The following is a 19,005-nucleotide window of genomic DNA, read 5'->3' as shown; positions in this document are numbered from 1 at the left end:
AAGTAAGTATTACTTATCCACATCTACTGGTACATACAACAAAGATTTTGTAGCCGCTTACATCCATATAGAGTTAGTCAAGAATGCCTACGCTGCCTTGTTGACTTAAGACATCTATGTACAATTTGGCATAATTTTGGGATTACTGCTGGCAGTGTGCACCACAGTAGTAGGAAAATTATCACAATAACCTCTAAACTGAAATTTTTTTTACCAGAAGCTTTACCAGAAGCTCTTGAGCCCAAAGACCAAGATGATCTGGAATACTCACAACTCAACTGCATCTCTGACAATCATGATCAGAGTCAAAAGTTACCCTGTATTTGTGTATAAGTAATGAAATTCAAGTTCACCCAAACTCAGAAACATTAACTGCACCACTGTATGTGGACAACACTCCTAACACTGTGTATGTGAGCATTACTCCTAACAAGTCTGGTTTCAGTAGAGAGATGGTGCACTGATTTTATGTAAATCAATTACAGATGGGAAACAATTAATGAGAACAAAGAAACCCATCTCTCCATCTCTGAACATGCAAGAGGAAGACCTTGAAAAGTGAAAGTCATGCAAGAGAAATAGAGTTAATCCAATGCTGTCCTTTGAAACTGGCCTTCTTCTCAAAGTAAGTTTTTTTTTTTTTAAATCAAGTAATTTTTAAGAGTAAGTTTTCCACTGGCAACTTTGACATTTTGTCTGAAAGTCTGAAAACTGTGATTGGAGCTCATTGCTACAACACCTATGGGGAGCTGACTTGTACCCTCTTTCCATTTCTGCTGAGCTCTTTCACAGGCACAGCATTAACACAAAAAAGAAAAGCTTTTCTTTTATTTCTGAAGTGTAGCTTCTGGAATAACACATCTGGATTTTGCTGTACTAATTTTAATTTATTCTCTGTAAATAACCACCTTCTTGCTGAAGGTAGCTACCAGACATTAGCTACAGACCCAATTTCCCTTCTAGCTTGGAGAAAGTCAGACCCCAAACAAAGCTCCACCTCCTAGGCTTCATCTTTCCATCATCACATCAGCCTAGCAACACAAACATTTCATTATTGTCATGTCCTCCACACTACAGTAATCTAATCCAACCTCCTGGCACAGAGACAGAAGGATGTTCTGACCTGGAGCTTGGCTGTCTGTGTCTGCAGGGCAGTGTTATGCTCTTGAAGGAAGACATTTTGCTTCTGTAGTGTCAAGATCTGATTGTTGAAGGAGACATTCTGTGTTTCCAAATGCTTTAGCTGCTCCTTAAGCAGCTGCTTCTCTGTATGCAGGGCTGCATTCTGAAAGAGAGATGGCATTGAAGGGGTGACAGGAAGAAAAGAAAACAGCTGTTCTGATTATATGGAGTCTTTTCAAAGATGAGAACCAATTAATGATGATCATTCTGCAACAAAGGCATAAAAAAACCTCTTTGCAACATTAAATGCAGGTAAGACAGATGTTAACACACAGGATCAATCCTTGCAAAGATGGGACAAGATGGACACAAGACACATGAAGCACTTAGGTCCTGCGCAGTCCCAAGGGACACCCAAGGAATCTGGTAGACTTGGGTGCCCCAGAAAACCTATCAGATTGCTTTAAGCTCAAAAATCCAGTTTCCACCAACCCACTCAAGAGTACAAGAGAAGTCTATGAGCTAAGAGGACACAGGAGAAGGCTTACATTCCTTTCCAGTTCAATGGCCCTGTCCTTCAGTTTCAGCAGCTCTGTGGTGGCCTCTTGGTGCCCTGCTTCCAATTTCTCATTCATTTGCTGGTTGGCAATGAGCTTCTCTGCTGAATTCCTCAGGGACTTCTGAGCATACTGCCCATCCTGCTGAGTCTGCCTGAGTGCATCAAAGTCCTTCTTCACCTACACAATCAACAAGCAACAACCTTCAACACTGAAGGAACTGGAATAATGCATTAATAATGATGGGATATGTCACTCCTCTCTTGCACTGTACAGACTTTCAGAGATTGAACAACCATCACCTCACTTCACAGACAGGGAAGCTGAGACACAGACACATGGAAGAATCCACGTCTCTTGCCCTCATGCCAGGTGCCTTTAGACTCAAGCTCAGTCACCTAACAAACAGGCTGTTCTTAGGGGAGATGTTCCAACAGCAGTCTTCCTCAGCCCATGGAAGACTGGGGCATTCTGCCTTGTTTAGTTGTTTCCACTAAACAAGGCAGAAAAACACAGCCATGCCAATGAAAAAAAAAACCATGGGAAAACAGATCTACAAAGAGCAGTTATCCAAGAAAACCCCTCCTAGCCCAAAATTTTTTTATGAATTTTGTGTCATTACATACAAAAGGACAAAAAAAAGGCAGTCTAGTGAAAAAAAGGTTCTTAGAAAGGATGTGTATTGGGAGGGGCAATGAGAAGAACAAACCTGCTATTCAATTAAAAAAAAAAAAAAAATCAAACCTCAAACCAAAAAATCCCTGAACATGTGAATGTGCAGAACTGCAATGTGAAAAATTAAAATTCACTTAAGCTCTTACCATATTTAGATCATTCTGTAACTGCTGGTTCAAGTTCAGAAAGTCTTTCACTTGAGCTTCCAGCATTGCAATCTTCTCCTCTTTCACAGCTAGAGTTGATTTTAGTGCTGATTCAGTTTTGCTTTCCAGAACCTTGTATTTTCTGAAAAATATGATAATAGCTTTCTGATGTCTGCCACCAGGATATGAGCCACCATCTAAACAGCAGACTTCACCTTTACCTGTTCCCAATCCCACTACATCTTAAATTATACATGCCTGCTTCTTCAGGAAAATTATTTCCTCTACTGCTGCGGATTACTACTGATATATTATAGTTAGAGAATTCACTCATGGAAAATCCAATCCATTTTAACAGAGATTAACTCCAGCATGGTTCTACAGAAATATCAAAGAGTTACATGACTTGAAAGAAAATAAGTTTCTTTCTTTTTCCCATGATTACACTACAGAAAACTCTTCTTATGGCTCTTTTGTAGATTCTTAACAAGGAGGAAGATCCACATTTTAAAGGTTCCTACAAGATGGGTAGGTTTCTATAAGTAGGTCTTACCAAGAAGCCCATATACACACAGGTTGTTGGGATTTTCTGTTCATTACTACAGGACTTACAAAGAAATTCCTTGCCATCAGAAATTTCAGATATATGTTTATACAAACAGGTATCTAGACCATCAATTATATGAAGTAATGACAGACACTGTTTAACAGACATTCTACATGAAGAGAAATACACACTGAAATAGCTACTCAGTTACTCTGCTGGGGAATACAGAGGCACTGTTAGCATGGGGACAAAGTGGCATTTCTTCCTTCCACCCAAGAAAATGTTTTGTAAAACTTACAGTATCCTGCCAAGCTTGCCTCATAAAAATGTGGTTTATGTCCAAAACTGTTAAGGGTAATGGCAAGGAGGCAGATGAGAACCAAAAAGAAAGGCAAAGGGCTTCAGTTAGGCTGAGTCAAAAGAATGTCTGGAAGAGCTCAGTTTCCTTACGTGTCACCATTGCCATTATCATCCTCCAGCAGCAGCTCTTTGTTCAATCCCATCTTCTCCAGTTCCTGGCTCAGTTTGTCCAGCTCACTAGACAACTTTTGACTCTTCAGCTTCTCCAAGACCAAATCCTGAAACAGCATTAACACAATTAGTTGCTATGCAAAGGGTGGTGGTAATTATCCAGCACTATACATGTTTTTAAGTGTACTGAAAAATTCATTGGACAAAATCCTAGTTTCAAGTAGGTCAGTTAAAATTCTCAGTGACAGCTGAGTGCAGAATTAAACTGATTGGTTTTATTTATAGGTCACTTGAAATAAATCTGCAGAATGCTTCTTTTGGCCTTTGTTTCACTCACTGTACTGAACTACTTCTGCCAACAGCGGCTTTGTGCCTGCCTGCTGAAGGAGGGAATGTGCAGGCCAGGAGACACCACCCCATCCCCGTGCCACACAAGGACTGTGCAGGGCAGGGGACGCCAGCAGGGGGAGTTTCCATCTCTCAGCTAGGACAGAAAGCCCTGCCAGCACTGGTACACACACAGGAGCAACAGGACTTCAGTATGGGAGTCTCCTGAGGTATCGTGGCTGTGATGTTATTACCAAGGGACTTGGGAACAGGGTCAGCATGAATAATGCACTGAGTTTCTCACATATGGTAAATGCTTTACTGTTATGCCAGTGAAGTGGTCTGTGTGGAAATGGCCTGGGTAGATGTAGTGCCACCTGCATTTCTAAAAAGGACAGATTACTTCTGGTGCATAGCTAAGTGTGAAGATACCTACCATTCAAAACTCTCTGAAATACAAATGCACCATAGAGATCTACGTTGCTTGCGTTTCTGCTAAAAGTTTTCTTAAACAACACATGAAGAAAGAACAAAAAAGCTACTGAAGAACTTTAAATTTAAAAAAATTATCCTGCATGTTAAACAGAATCAAGAATAAAATTTTATAAAAATACTTTGTCAAACTGTAGGTATTCAATAGTACTCTGACATCACAAATTCAGCCATGAATTCATTCACACAGCAAGGTAAAAATATGGTTAAGGTCAGTGCCAGTCCAGGGATCTGTAAAGAGGTCCCTTTAACATCCATTAACTCCTTCTGCAGGATCTATAGAAAATAACTAAAGAAAAGAAGATGGGTGTGCACCACTGGAAATCTGCAAAATCTGAGAATGGAAAGATCATAGAGAAGCCTTCTCAGAAATTATATTGTTTTAATAATTTTTAAGGAAAGTTGGAGAGAAACATAACTTGGGCCTCTGTCAAGTGTTTCTGACAGACTTTATTTCTCCTCCTCAAAATTACACTAATGCTTCTAAACTGAAATAAAACTAAACCTTGAAGTAAGCAACTGCTTACTGTATTAATCTTGCTAAATTTATCTATTTCACTGAGCTACTGCAGCACAATCCTTTTTCATTTTAATAGTCCTTCACAGGAAATCTGGTGCTGGCAGGACAGCAGCAGGCAGGACAGGCAATGAGAGCAAACTGCAATAACCTGAATCTGCTCATAGGCCTCTTGTAAGAGTGTCAGGCTCTAGCACACACATCCTCAGATTGCCAATGTCCTAATGCTTGGCACAGGGAGAGATCACTGCTGCTTAGCATGCTCTCATCCAGCAGGGAAACATTTGGGGAAAGATGCTGTAAGGTAGCTGTAAAGCAAAACCTTGGTGCAGCCGGTTTAGGTTGCTCATTTGGGATGGTTTTGTCTCAGAACAGGCATGGCTATGTGACCTCAATAAGTGCCAGACATTTCTAGGCCTGAGAGTCAATCTCCCCCACTGGAGCTCTCAAGTTAGCAAAAACTTTTGTAGCCACAGTTAGAGGAAAGTATCAAAGTCTTTGGTTAACAGGCACCACATAAGAGCTGCTGTAAAATTTTATTCTGCATGAAAAAAGATGTAATTTAGAGACTGCATTGTGGACACAAAGTGGACACTGCACAATTGCACAAAGTGTAGTTCTTGGCCTGTTCCACTTTCCAAGGCAACACTTCCAAATGACTGTAAAGGCTCTGTTAAGGCTGTGAAGATCTCCTGTGGGACAGAGATATATCCCTTCAGTAGTTCACTGAGCTGAAAAAACAAAAAATAGCAGCATAGAACCCAGCAGAATTAACTTGCTTACCTCTCTCAGTGTAGCTAGTGTTCTCTTATCAATTGTAACTTGCTTTAGGAGGTCTTTATTGTCTTTTTCAAACTCTTTCAGTTTACAAGATGACTCTCTGAATCGAGCAATTTCCTTTTCTAGTGTCTTGTTTTCCTTCTCAGCGACTGCTAGCTTTACTGTACTGTCATCCAAAATAGCATCTTTCATTTCCACTTGCTGCCAAAGCCGTTTTGTTTCTTTCTCTAGCATTTTTTTGTCTTTTTCTAGCTGAGACATTCCTTGTTCTAGGGCTTTATTTTCCTTTTCTAAGCTCTCTAGCCGTTTGGCAGAAACCTTTAGCTCTTCAAGGTTCCTCTGGAGGACCTGATTTTCACTCTCCATTCCTTCAATTTCTTTTTCTAATTCCTGGATCTTTTTACTGCTGTTCTCCACAATTTGCTGAAGTCTCTGGTTTTCAGAACTGATACTCTGATAGCTTAGCTCCAGCCTCTCTGATTTCTTGTTCATTGCTTTTAACATTTCCACATTCTTTCTTAAGTCCTCTTTCTCCCTCTCCAAATCTTTATTTTCTGCTTCTATTTGTGCCATTTTTGTGCTAGTAAATCTCATGGTCTCTACCACTCTTCTAAGCTCCAGATTTTCTTCATCCAATTGCTTGTTGTCCCTTTCCAGGTCACCAAGACGGATGGAAATATTTTGTAATGTGTCCAACGATTTCCTTAATTTCCTATTTTCCACTTCCAGATCACCATTCTCTTGCTCAAGAACTTCCACTTTTTCTGTCACTATTTTCATCACTGCTGCCTTTTTTGTGAGCTGTTCATTTTCCCTCTCCAGCCGGTGGAGCTCTTTTTCCATTTCTTCCACTCTTTCCACTTTTTCTCTAACCTGGTCAAAATCCTTTTGCAATTGTTTCTTCTCAAATTCCAGCTTGCTCAGTTTGCTACTTGTCTCAGTTACCGTTTCATGAAGGATTTTGTTCTCTTTTTCAATATCTTTCACTCTTGCCTCGCTGCTCACTTGTGATCTTTCTCTCAGGGATAGGACAACTTGATTAAGGTGATCATTTTCTTGTTTAAGGTCCTTTATCTACATAAACAGTTGTGCAAATGTTATTCATCTACTTACAAGTGTGGTACAAATTAGTCCTAAAGCAGAGAGATGACTGTTAACAAAATCATATCATATCAAAATCAATTTAATCCAAGACAAATTTCTCAGCAAATTATTGACTTGGTAACCAAGAACCCAAACTCTTAAAAAATTTATTTTAATAAATTAAAAACTGTGCTACATTCCTGCTACCATCCAAGAAGGCAGGGGCAGAAGGAGAAAGCAGACAGAGGACCTTCAGAGAACACCTTGGAGAAGATGCTTTGTTACAAATCATTCTTAATAGATGGTATCTTTCAATCTAGGTTTACCTTCATCTTGGGGACCTGAAGACTGAAATTATCTCTGGTAAGGTGCCAGGAACCTCACAATACTTGAAAATGTAGAGCAGTTACAGATGTCATTAAAGACACACTTCCTTAAGGACAGTACACTTACCCCACTGGTCAAATTTCAGCTGATGCAATTGTAATTTAGACTGCAATTTGCATTTGATTTTTATACTAGACAACATCCACACAAATCAAAAGTGCCTAGACCTGAAAAAACCACAAACTACTCTTTTTTAACAACTGGGAATATTTCTGGTTTCACTTCCTGCCCTACCTTCAAACCATCTATTAATTCCTGCCACAAAGAGTCTGTATTTGTTCTAACTAAAATATAAGACTTTGTTGGTAAAGTGCATTTTCCCAGGGAGAAGTCTGGGTAAAAATTCTTCAAGATGAAAAGAACTACACAAATTAGACATTTTGCTATTTAATTTTCACCTCACAAAAACTTAAGAGTATATTTTAATACAGATTGAGAATATTCAGACCAGTCTCTAATGATCTGTGTCTGTATTTTTTTTTAATTTGCCAAATCAGTGCAGATGATACTTGCACAAACCTGTAATAAGAGTTTTCAAGCATTCCACATGAACTGCAGCACAGTGTTTAAGCTGAAGGGCAACTCAAATGTCAATCCAGAAAACATAAATACTTTCTCAGCATCTCTTTTAAATAGAGCAAAAAGGCTGAGTGGCTAAAGAACCTCAACCAAACCAATCATGCCATACAGGTGATAGAAGATCAACCTTCAGCAACAAAATGGGGATTTTTTAGCACATCCTAAAACCAGTTGGTATTCCATTTAGTAAGATCCAAGGGCTTTTTTCACTCAAGGGGGAATGTCTGTTCATATAATAGCCTAAAGATCCCCTTATGGTAACAAGGGCAGCAATCAACAAAACATGCTCAGCTTTTACACTTGCAGAAGATTTTAACCCAGATTTGATCAAGTTCAACTGCACTTAGTAGCTCTCAAATTGCCTCATCTCCCTGAGAGAACCAGATGCTGTAAATGGCATCACTGAATTCGCATTACTGAGCACGTTGTTGTATTACATTTGAGAAATTCGCACCTGTCTGTCTTTGTCGGCTTTTAGAGTCTCCATGACACCTTGCAGCTGCTCTTTATCTTTTATCAGCTCCTCACTCAGGGTTTCCAAATCTTGATTGCTTTGCTTCTCTTTTTCAATTTGATTTTGCAACTTCTCAATCTGTGTGAAGAGAACACAGCAAAACACATCAACCACAGCTGGACACAAGGACTGTCTGCACTTTAAGTCATTTTGAAGATCAGAGACAAATGAGATGGGAACTATGGCTAAAAGATTAAATCCCTCTCTCCCGCAGTTACCATTCTCAGAGGAGGAAATGGTCTTGTTTTTCTCACAGTGCTAAGAATCTTCTTCTGCATGCCTTTAAAGATCAGAGCATATAAGGCACAGCAGTAAGAAATGCTTAGTTCACCTGCCTGCTGAATGCCCTGTTGTGCTCCTGTCAACAGGAATTAAGTTTCTGCTGCTCCCCTTCCTGAGGAACTTGCCTCCTCCTAGCCTCTCCATCACTGATGGTCTTACTCTATCAGTTAATGCAGGCAGTTATTAAGACACTTCAGTGAGCAACAGCACTAGAAGACCAAACAACAACCTAAAACAGTAGCAGAGGAAAAACACTAAAGCACTGGGGTGACCAAGTTCACGCTCCCACTCCGTGTTCTGTTCTCTTTTCCCCAGCAGGTGACAACACCACATTTGAAAGATTCGTGAATAAGGCTCCAGTCCTACAACAAAGTTTTCTCACTTATTTATTTTGAAAGCTGTACTTGTAATGCATGTAGAACAGAAAAGCAGTAGCTCTTCAGTACTTAGAACCAAGAGGTTCTGGGAACTGTACTTCCCAAGTCAGGAAATAATTCCTTTTCAAACTTGCAAAGTACTGTGAGCACCTACAGCTCTGCACAAGTATCAGCTCATTTTTGTTTTGGTATTATCAACTCTGCCAACAGTGAAAATGTCAATGAAAGGGGTATTAAACCTAATTCTTCCAAGTGGGAAATAGCTGGAGGCTGGGCTCTGCCTATGTCAACATGCCCCTCATTACAGGAAGTGTTTAAACAAGCAGGGGCAGCCCAGATTGGAGATAAGGAGGGCTCAGCAGCCAGAAATGTAACCATGTGGAGGTTCAAAGGAGCTGTTCACAGAAAGCTGCAACGAACTCAGTGGCTCAGCAATAGCTGATCTTCATCTGCACTTCCCAGAAAACTGGAGGCAAGTAAGACATGACTATTTACAGCTCCTTTCAGTAAGTCAGAAAGGCAGAGACAACAGAAAGGTACTTGGACTGCTACTACTTGAGTGTGCCTGAAAGGAGAGTTTTCTACTACCAGCTCCTCTGAAAATCTTGTAAAACAGGAAAAAAAAAATGTACATAACTACTTTTTATAGCACCTCCTCTGGTACTACTAGAATAATCTTGTTTCAGCTACATGATCCCACCAATCACTAGATAAACAAGCATATTCAAACAACAATTTTTGAAAGTCTCAGACAGCGGATGGAATCTCAGCTCAGTTAAACAACCTTAGGGAGACAGGATTTTACTATGGATATCTCAGGAAAGTTACCAAAAGAACCCCAAAGACATAGAACATTTGAGAAAAATGCTTCTTCATCTCTTGCCCTCTGACTTACACATGCTTGACTTTAACATTCCTCCAGAGCTCTTGCACTCTCCCCTGCCCACTGCAGCAAACATTTTGCAACAAATCTGAGACTTGGCCTATTATTTCCCCTGGCACACCTCACTGTATTCTAATTGAAGGGAATCACAACTGTTGGCACCAATACAGTTGCCATAACAGGAGGTGCCCACAGGAATCTGCCTGGGGCAAAGCCAGAGGCTGATCACAGTTGTTCAAGTGACTTAAATTGCAGTACACCACAGGTATCTGCTGAGTGCTTTCTGTGCCTCCATCTCCAGTTTTAGGCATGTAAATTAGAGCTGGATTGAATTACTTATACACAACGGGTCATAAATAGAAGCGTGGAAGGAAAATTAGAGTAAACAGAATCTTTGCAGTATTCCTTTTTCACAAACAAAAGAAAAAAAAAGCAGAACTGATCTCAGCTTAGCAAATGAATCTCTGCAGAAGATGGAATGATCCAGTGCTGGATACTGCTCTCCCTAGCAGAGAAATGGGCTTGTTACAGTCTAGGAATCCACAAGCAGCATTTCATATGTAGGTGCTTCCCTCCCTTGTTCCTTAAGGGATTCAGCTAGCTCACAGGCAAACCAAACAGAACTGAAATCATTGCATCAATGTCTCACAAACACAGGTTACAGAAGTAATGGGAAAAGGAGAAATGTGGCTTAGATTGTGGATAATTTATGAATGGTAGGAATGTGGAAAAATCCAACATGAAAATGTTTTATACTACAGAGTAGGAAGCATCCTTTTTTCCCCAGCAGCATTTGGCTCAATTCATCAGAACTGAGGAATCAAGTAACTAGTCAGACAAAAATAAGGCTGATAGTTGGAGGTGAACTGAGCAGTGTATTTCACAAGGACAAGGACTGAGGTGGCATTTGAGCTAAATGTAATCAAAGTTAATAACAGAGTGCAACACAAGTACATGTAAGTAAAATTAAAAAATGATGACCTACATGTTTGTTACAAAGATGGAAAGAGCTGAGGTCTTTAAAGACAGAGAGAAACACTAAAGAATTCATAACAGCTAAGAGGACAAGAAAAAGCAGGCCCAGGACTCTGGACTGCAAGAAAGACATTTAGAATATACTAACCTGAATTCACCTGTGTAATTTATTTGATTTACATGTAAAAATTATTTAACTTTCAAAAAACAAAAATAGTTCAATGTGACCATGGCTTCCTTTCTGTGAGACAACAGAGAGGGACACAATCTGACAGGGGCAAAGAGGCACTGAAAACCAGTTTTTATTTAACAGGAACAGTCACTTTTTCTTACTATGATGCACATAAGCAGGCAGTGAAGTAGAAGGCATTGAATAAAATTATTAGAATTTAATTGCATTAGAATGCAATTAAATAGACAGGACGAAAATAATGGTCAGTCTTATGGGGATCACGAGTGAACTCCCTGAAAACTCTCATCATTCAGGAATCTTCTGAGCCCTTTGTGCACTGTGTTTAAAAAAACTAGGAGCTCCATTTGCTCCTGTGAGCAAATTACCTTTTTGCTAAGCTGCTGATTTTCCTTTTCCAGTTCCACAAACTTTAGGCTGCTCTCTCTGGAGGTCAAGGAGGCATCTCTCAGCTCTTGGATTGTGTTCTGCAAGCTCTGATTATCCTTCTCCAGCTTCAGTATTCGACTCGAAGCACATTCATTCAACTCAAACACAAAGGACTTTCTGGCTGTTGAAACATGAGAAGCAGAAGGTGGCACTAATCAATTCACCAATGTTTCCTTCTGAGGTGCACAAGATCCACTTGGATGAAGATTATTGCTGGGAGTCTTACAATTTCAGCTTGACTGCTAAGTAAATACTTGGTTAAAAACAGAACTCATTTTCACAGACAACCATTAATACCTTCAATAAATAGAGTACTATCTGAACAGCCAGCCATCTATAAAGTTGCTTACTTTCTTAATTCATCTTAAATTTGCTTTAGTCATGTTGGGAGTGTGCCTAATGTTAGTAACAAAATATACTGTGATACCATCTCATACTTTCATCACAGAAATAAACTGAGGCAGAAAGTAAACCTCTGCCAAGTTTTTGCTAAAACAGCAAGGTGGTGCACTTCCAAGAGCTACTGAAAACTCAGGTATTCAATCACATTCAGTTATAGAAAAAATTCTTACAAAAGAGAATTCCAGTGCTTATCTTTATAGTTTCTTCATCAAGATTATGCTGAAGCACAGAGAATAATTTACTCCTAGGTATCCAGGCACGGGACACCCATCAGAATGCTGATCTGAGAAGTGTCTGAAGTTGAAATCTCAGAACTAAATCTATTCAAGTCTTACAACAGAGATGTTGTTTTACTCAATGTAGTAGATCAAAAGTCTCACTACCTCTCAGCCTCAAATCCATCACCTGAGCCTCACTGCTCTGTTAATTTCTCTGCCCAGCATTTGAATAATTACAAGAGCAACCTTCTTGTACACATGAAATAATTGCTACCCATCATCTCAAAATCACATTTCATATGAAATTGACTTTAACACTGTCTTTAAACCTAAGAAAATTAGTAACTCCTTCTAAATAAGCACTACAGCATACTGAGTACTTTAAGCTGGTAGCTTTCTGAGATTGGTAAAATTCTGTTTGTCTCTTTTGCAGAGCATCACCTGGAAAGCTTTGGTCAAGTGAAGACTCAAATACTTAACATTTACTAACTAAATACTCCAGTTGACTTCTGTTCTGAAGTGAAGTCCACCTAAATTACTTTTTCTCATGCTTATTTTTTAAATTATTTTTAATAAAAAATACCAAACTAGCTGGTAAAATCTTCTATCCGCCACCCTTGCAGACTCTACTTGATAGCCAGGAATGGAAGATTTTCCAGACGAGTTTTGCAGTCTGACTCTATTTGTACAAACAAGCTGCATTCAGAACAGCAACATGGATTGAAATAAAACTTCTTACAGAGAATTACTGTAGAGTCAGAACAGCACTTCCATTAAATAAAAGTCCAAAGTTAAATGTTCTTTAAAAAAAAATCCACCTCCTTCACCATTTTATTTTCCTACTGAATACAAACTTATGGATGTTCTCAGTTCCTCATTCTTTTTCTTTGGTTAATCAGAGAGCTTCTGAAGCTCCAGTGCTAAAATGCTACACATCAGTGCAGTGCTAAATCACTCAAGCAAATTTTTCAAGTTATGTTTTATAGAAATTAGTTAAGAGGTAACTAGAATTCCTCCTCCGATTACATCAACAGTGAAAGCAAATCAGGAAGGGAACAAAACTTGGTATTTCAAACGGGCCATAAAATTTAGGTATTTTTATATTTTCCTGAAATACTCTTGATCAAAATTTTTAAGTTTGGAGAGAACTGTGTTTTTCCCCCCACTAACACAATGAGCAATATTGTTGATTTCACAGAAGGAGTAATAGAGTGACATTCATTTCTCATGCTAATATAACCTGCTTTGCAAGATTATTATTTAGAAGTAACAATTAACTAGCCATTAATCTTAGTGAAGAAAACTCAGATCCTAGACAGCAAGAAGATTTCAGAATTGGTGTCAGCCACACAACACAGCTGTTTTACAAAACAAAGCTATTCTAGACAGTTTCACTGAAAACTTAACATCTGCTTACTCTAATTTATTCCTTTTTCTTCAAGTTCAACTGTTCCTGGCTCACAAAGCCAAACATGCAAATCTTAGCAGAATAAGGTGAATACTCAATACTCAAAGTTGCATGTTGAATTAGAGGAAATAGCTTATATTTCCCCAGTTCCACTTAGAATTGTTATTTAGGCTGCTGTAATAGACAGAAGAAATGCTAAACACAGGAACCAAAGCTAAAACCTGTCTAGTGAAGAAAGAATAGGCTATGTTTGTGATAGCTACGGAAATCAAATAAACCACTCAAAGAAAAAAAATCAGCCAGTTATTTTAACTGCACACATTTTTCAGTATCTTGTAAAAATAAATGACTTCAGCATACATTACTTCCTGGGACTTAAAGACCACATAACTGTCTGTATTAACTGTACTAAAGAATACTAAAGATCACAGACTCCACCCAACCATTCAGTTAGAAATATTCAATGTGACATTTCTGCTGTGTCATTTGCAAAGCTTTCTTTATTTTTTAATTTTTATTAAAGTGTAATACTTAAAAGTCATTCTCTCAGTGATGAACATAACAAAAGGAAAACATTTTGATGCTTTCAAAAGAGAACGAAAGGAAGAGGAATACATTTTAGAAGTTCAAGAAAATGAAGGTCAAAGTCAAGTGGCTGAATGAGAGAAGCTTTCCAATCTTGGATTCAACTTCTGTTCCCAGTCAACCAATCTGTTTATTCTGAAACAGACCACAAACACCACAACTACCCCAGGTGGTACTCACTATCTGCAAGGTCAGTGCTTTTAGACAGCTGTTCCAGTTCCCAGCCTAGGTGTGCAGACTCGTTCATGCTCTGTTTCTGTGCAATCTCCAAGACCATGTTCTCCTCCAGCAGCTCCTCAATTCTCTTCTTGTCCGTGTCCCGGTCCTGTGCAAGACACACGTGAATGAAAGGGTGATCTCTAAGACTGCAGGCTGAGCTGCTGCAAGCACAGTGCATGCTGAGGGTAGAAGAATCTCCTTGAACAGTGGGGTTTTATAATGAAATACATCTTCAGCATTACACGTCTGCAGTGGGCTGTTGTGGTGTGCTTTTAGCTTCCGGGTCCCTTTCTCAGGTGTGCCAATATTCCCTTCCCCCTCGCCCCTTGCTGAGTGTGCCCTGTCAATCAGGCTAACATACCAGCAAGGCGTCGTATGGTTGGTCTATTTCAAAGGATGCTCCTCAGGCCTGGGGGACATTGGCCCGTATAGGTGTCCCTAGTCCCTTGAGACCCTGCCCCTTTCACCTGGTTGGTAGCTCACCTGTCCCCTCCCCTTCCCCTGTCCCCGAGCTTATAAGGTTAATCAGACCATGCGGCCTCTATTCTGTTGGAGGAGTTGCCCCGCTTCAGACCTCTGTAACCATGGAATAAACATCTGGATATAACCCTCCAGCAGAATCCTCTCCTTCTTCTCTTCACCATCGCCAGGAGCTCTCTCTCCTGAGGTAAACGGAGTCCCTGACAAGCCTGGACTTGCACCAGTGCCCCGCTGCAATCTCCAGCAGCCAAGGTATCTCTGGGGTAAAGCACCACAGTGCCGCCTTTGGCTCAGCAGCGAGGGTCACACTGACCCAGGCACAATCTAACTGGTTATATTGGGATTCTTATTCCAATAGTGGGCCACAGAAAGCAAAGCCCAACTGGCCCTGTTTAGCACCAGCTCTGGTCCATGATACACTTGGAGAGAGGGGAATGGCACTGAGAACTCACTGGGTGATGACAGGACCACTGCAAGCCAGGACTAGCATGGCAGACTGGATTGATAAGCTCCTCAAAAACATGCAGCATCATGCTCTGACACACTGGAAATTCTTCAGATAGAACCTTGAATTCTGCAGAGCTTCAACTCATCACATCAAACTTGGACACAGTCATATGGATAAGCAAGTAACACCTGCCTCATAATTTGAATCCTAACTCCTGAAAACAGACCTGGAGAATGAATCTATTGCTGCTTCTTGTGACTATTTGGGCCATTTGCTTTTGTGGGAACTGAAATGCTGCCTCAAGTGGTTCCCAGCTTTTCAGAAACCAAAACTCAAAAATTCATCAAGTCACCAGAAAAGCATGCAAAATCTTCAGCAACTTTGGAGAAGTTGAGCATTACATGATCTTTACAATATCCTGAATCATAGAATCATAAAATGGTTTGGGATGGAAGGGACACTAAAGGTTATGCAGTTCTTACCAAGGGAAGGGACACTTCCCACTAGACCAGGTTGCTCAAAGCCCCATCCAGCCTGGCCTTTAACACTTCTAGGGATGAAGCACCCACAGCTTCTCCAGGAAACCTCTTTCAGTGTCTCAACACCTCACAGTAAAGAATTTCTTCTTCCTACTATCTAATCCATACTTATTCTCTCTTACTTTGAAGCCATTCTCTCTTCTCATATCACCACATGCCCTTGTAAAATGTCTTCCACCATCTTGCTTTTAGGTTCCCTCCAGGTACTGCAAGGTAGCAATTAGGTCACCCTGGAACCCCCTCTTCTCCAGGCTGGAATATCCCAATTCTCTCAGCCTTTCCTCACAGGACAGGTGTCCCATCCCTCTGATCATCTGGGAGATCCTGCTCTGGACTTGTTCCAATAGGTGCATGTCCTTGCTGTGCTGGGACCCCAGAGCTGGATGCAGCACAGCAGAGCAGAACGGAGGGCCAGAATCCCCTCCCTCACTCTGCTGATCATGCTGCTGTGGATGCAGCCCAGGGCACATTTGGCTCTCTGGGCTGTGCGTGCCCACGGCTGGGTCATGTCCAGCCTCTCACCCACCAAGTCCTTCTCAGCAGGGCTGCTCTGATCTGCTCATGCCCAGCCCTTGTTGATACCAGGGGCTGCCTGACCCAGGTGCTGCACCTTGAACTAGATCTTGTTCAACCACAGGAGATCCCCATGGGCCCACTGCTTGAGCTTGTCCAGGTCCCTCTGGATGGCCATCCCATCTTCAGGTGTGTCAACCACACCACTCTGCTTGGTGTCACCCGCAAATCCACTGACAGTGCACTTGACTGCTTTGACAATGTCATAAATGACAAAGACATTAGGTAACACTGGTCCCAGTATGGATCCCTGAGGGACACCCTTGTCACTGATATACATGAAGATTCAGTCATCCCATGCAGCATCCTCCACACTTTTATTTCCAACAGAACCTGTTGAAAATCCTCTATAGATAAACTAAGAATTCAAATCATGGTGGGATAAGAGGAGGACTGTTAAGTAAAATACAAGAGATAAAAGAGTAGTTATTATTTCTAGTGGGTTTCTGAAGTCCAGTGTTGCTCTTTGTTTGTAGACAATAGTTTCCCACTTATTACCTTTCCTTATTTATGAAGCAATAAAACATATCTCCAATTTACACATAAAGCAATTCTAGAATTTTGTGTCTTTTACAGTGGTAATGGATTCTTAAAGACTCTGCAATGGGTGGGGATTTTGTTTCCAACAAGAAAGACTATTAGCTAGAGTAGATTTAATTTCCTGATCTAAGAGACTTCTACTTAAACAGATTTTAATATCTCCATTAACAAAATGTGTGAAAGCAGACTGTATTATAAAATTGTGATATACCTTCTGCATAAAAAACCTTCAGTCTCATACAAAGTAGCACTGGCAATAACTACTCTGTTAACATTACACTATTTCAAGAATTCATGTGCAGAAAGTTCAATCTAAAAACCTCTTCTAAAGCACTATTGATTTATTTGCCTGTCTCTACCAGTTTCTGTGACTTGATTTTGTAACGCAAAGATAAAAACAGAAGTTTAAGAAATTAGCATAATGAAAAAGAAAGTGCATACCAGCTCTACATCATGAAGTTTGGATTTCAACTGCAGATTTTCCTTCTCTAATTCATGCAGCTTATCACCACGAGCTCTTGCCATGGTTAGCTGTTCTTCTAGCATGGCTTTTGTTTCAATTAATACAATGTTGTCTTCTCTTAATTCCTAGGGAAAAAAAGTAACATTATTAATTTCTTACTGACTTTTCATCAACCAAGTGATTTTAATAAAGTGACACTGCAAAAAAACAAGAAGGAAATTTGACATGTTTCATAGAAAGACTTTTACTTAATATTTTAATGAGAGATGATAGTATTTTTTTATTACCTTTGAGTCACTATACAAGTAAATCTAATTTTTCTTAGGGTTTTTTTCCTGAATTTTACAAGATTAACAGAGTTTCTTTTGCTTTATATGAGGCTAGATCAAGAGGTGCACACAAAAGAACAACTGTTCAATTCCACTGTTATAATTCCTTTACCAATTCATCATAGTTCCTTGTTTTCCCAGCTTCAAAACACATTATTTACTTTCAAGGGATGGGGAACAGTATCCATCAATACATTCAAGATCCACATTCCTGTTTCAGTACACTCATGTGCAAATGTCTGTTTAATAAAGTTTGTCTCTCTCTGATTAACAGAATTTTAATTCACTTAAACAGCAGAAGTTGTTTTATATTTATCACTTAACACTCCCTGCCACTCCCCCACTAAACACATGAGCATGAACTGCACAAGCCATGTCACTTACTCATTAGAGCTTCTGAATCTGGTTTTACTGAGTAGAAGTTTAATTTATTCTTTTGTTGTAGCCACAGCATTAGAAACAGGTGAATTACACTGCACTGCAACTGCTCCTTGCAAACAGCAAATCAAATGAAACTCTGTTCATTCAAGTATCTTATTCTGGAAACATGAAATATCCAAAGCATGAAATCTGGCCATGAAATGTTGGTCATATTTTAAACACATTTATCAAAAAGGTCTCATTTTAAGTTACAATACCTTACTGCTAGCTTTTACTTGAGTTGATCTTCAGATAAGTCTTGAGTCTGAGACATATGTTCTATGGCAGAAATTCATCAGCATTTGAAAATTAAATGGATATAGTAAGGAATTTTCCCCAGATGAGTTACAACTGGGCAGGAAGCAGATTGATTCTCTACAGAAACTTCATCATTCTCTCCCCATCCACTCTGCTGTTCCAATGAAATATACAAAACCAGAAAATGTGCAAACAGGACAAACTGCTAGACAAGTTTATTCCTGGATAACTGACTCCAAATGTGATGTCTCTGCTGACACAGTGTTCATGTCTGGTCTCTCAGACCACAAACATCCAAACCAAGGAGATTCCTGAAAGATCACAAGGCATGAGCAAATCACTTTCACAACTTAATCAGTTACTAGGCTTCTCCTTTTTGGGGTGTAATCAGCCTTAAGAAGCCTTATATAAGCTCATTTATTTAAAAAGCAAACAGAAAAGAAGGAAAAAAAGACAGACAGCTGTAAAGCATGAGTTAAGAGTGTCTGATGACAGCCACTCCCCCTGCCTTTTGGTACTACAGGGGCCATCATTTAAAAACCTTTCAAATCAGAGTTGTTTGTTGCAGTCGACTGTATATGGCATAATATGGAAACTCTACCTCATGCAGTACCATGCTGCCCTTGATCTCTCAGTGGGTCAGCTACCAACTTGAAAATCATGAGAGAAAAAATTTCCCTACTACAGTAGCATTAAAAGGACAAATATGTCAGTGTTTGTGAAGAGGTTCATCTTCAATTAAAATGTCTGAGTATGCGAGTAACTAAAATAACAATAATACTGAAACACT

The 19,005-nt window shown here is 39.8% G+C and overlaps 1 protein-coding gene across 3 annotated transcripts in view; it reads right to left on the bottom strand.

Annotated features, from left to right (window-relative positions):
• CCDC88C (coiled-coil domain containing 88C) overlaps positions 1–19,005 on the bottom strand; it is a 97,675-nt gene that overhangs the window by 21,736 nt on the left and 56,934 nt on the right. For all 3 annotated transcript variants that reach the window (XM_064713710.1, XM_064713712.1, XM_064713711.1), the window contains exons 11-19: positions 17,187–17,333; positions 14,127–14,271; positions 11,273–11,454; positions 8,138–8,275; positions 5,638–6,708; positions 3,498–3,625; positions 2,501–2,642; positions 1,671–1,859; positions 1,124–1,285 (exon numbers count right to left, since the gene is read on the bottom strand). In XM_064713710.1, coding sequence (XP_064569780.1) covers positions 1,124–1,285; positions 1,671–1,859; positions 2,501–2,642; positions 3,498–3,625; positions 5,638–6,708; positions 8,138–8,275; positions 11,273–11,454; positions 14,127–14,271; positions 17,187–17,333 — 2,304 coding nt within the window. The remainder of the gene's footprint in view (positions 1–1,123; positions 1,286–1,670; positions 1,860–2,500; positions 2,643–3,497; positions 3,626–5,637; positions 6,709–8,137; positions 8,276–11,272; positions 11,455–14,126; positions 14,272–17,186; positions 17,334–19,005) is intronic.

The sequence above is a fragment of the Zonotrichia leucophrys genome, chromosome 5, assembly GCF_028769735.1.
Source record: "Zonotrichia leucophrys gambelii isolate GWCS_2022_RI chromosome 5, RI_Zleu_2.0, whole genome shotgun sequence".
Lineage (NCBI taxonomy): Eukaryota > Metazoa > Chordata > Aves > Passeriformes > Passerellidae > Zonotrichia > Zonotrichia leucophrys.
The sequence above is the reverse complement of the archived record's forward strand: the minus strand, read 5'-3'. Positions and strand labels throughout refer to the sequence as shown.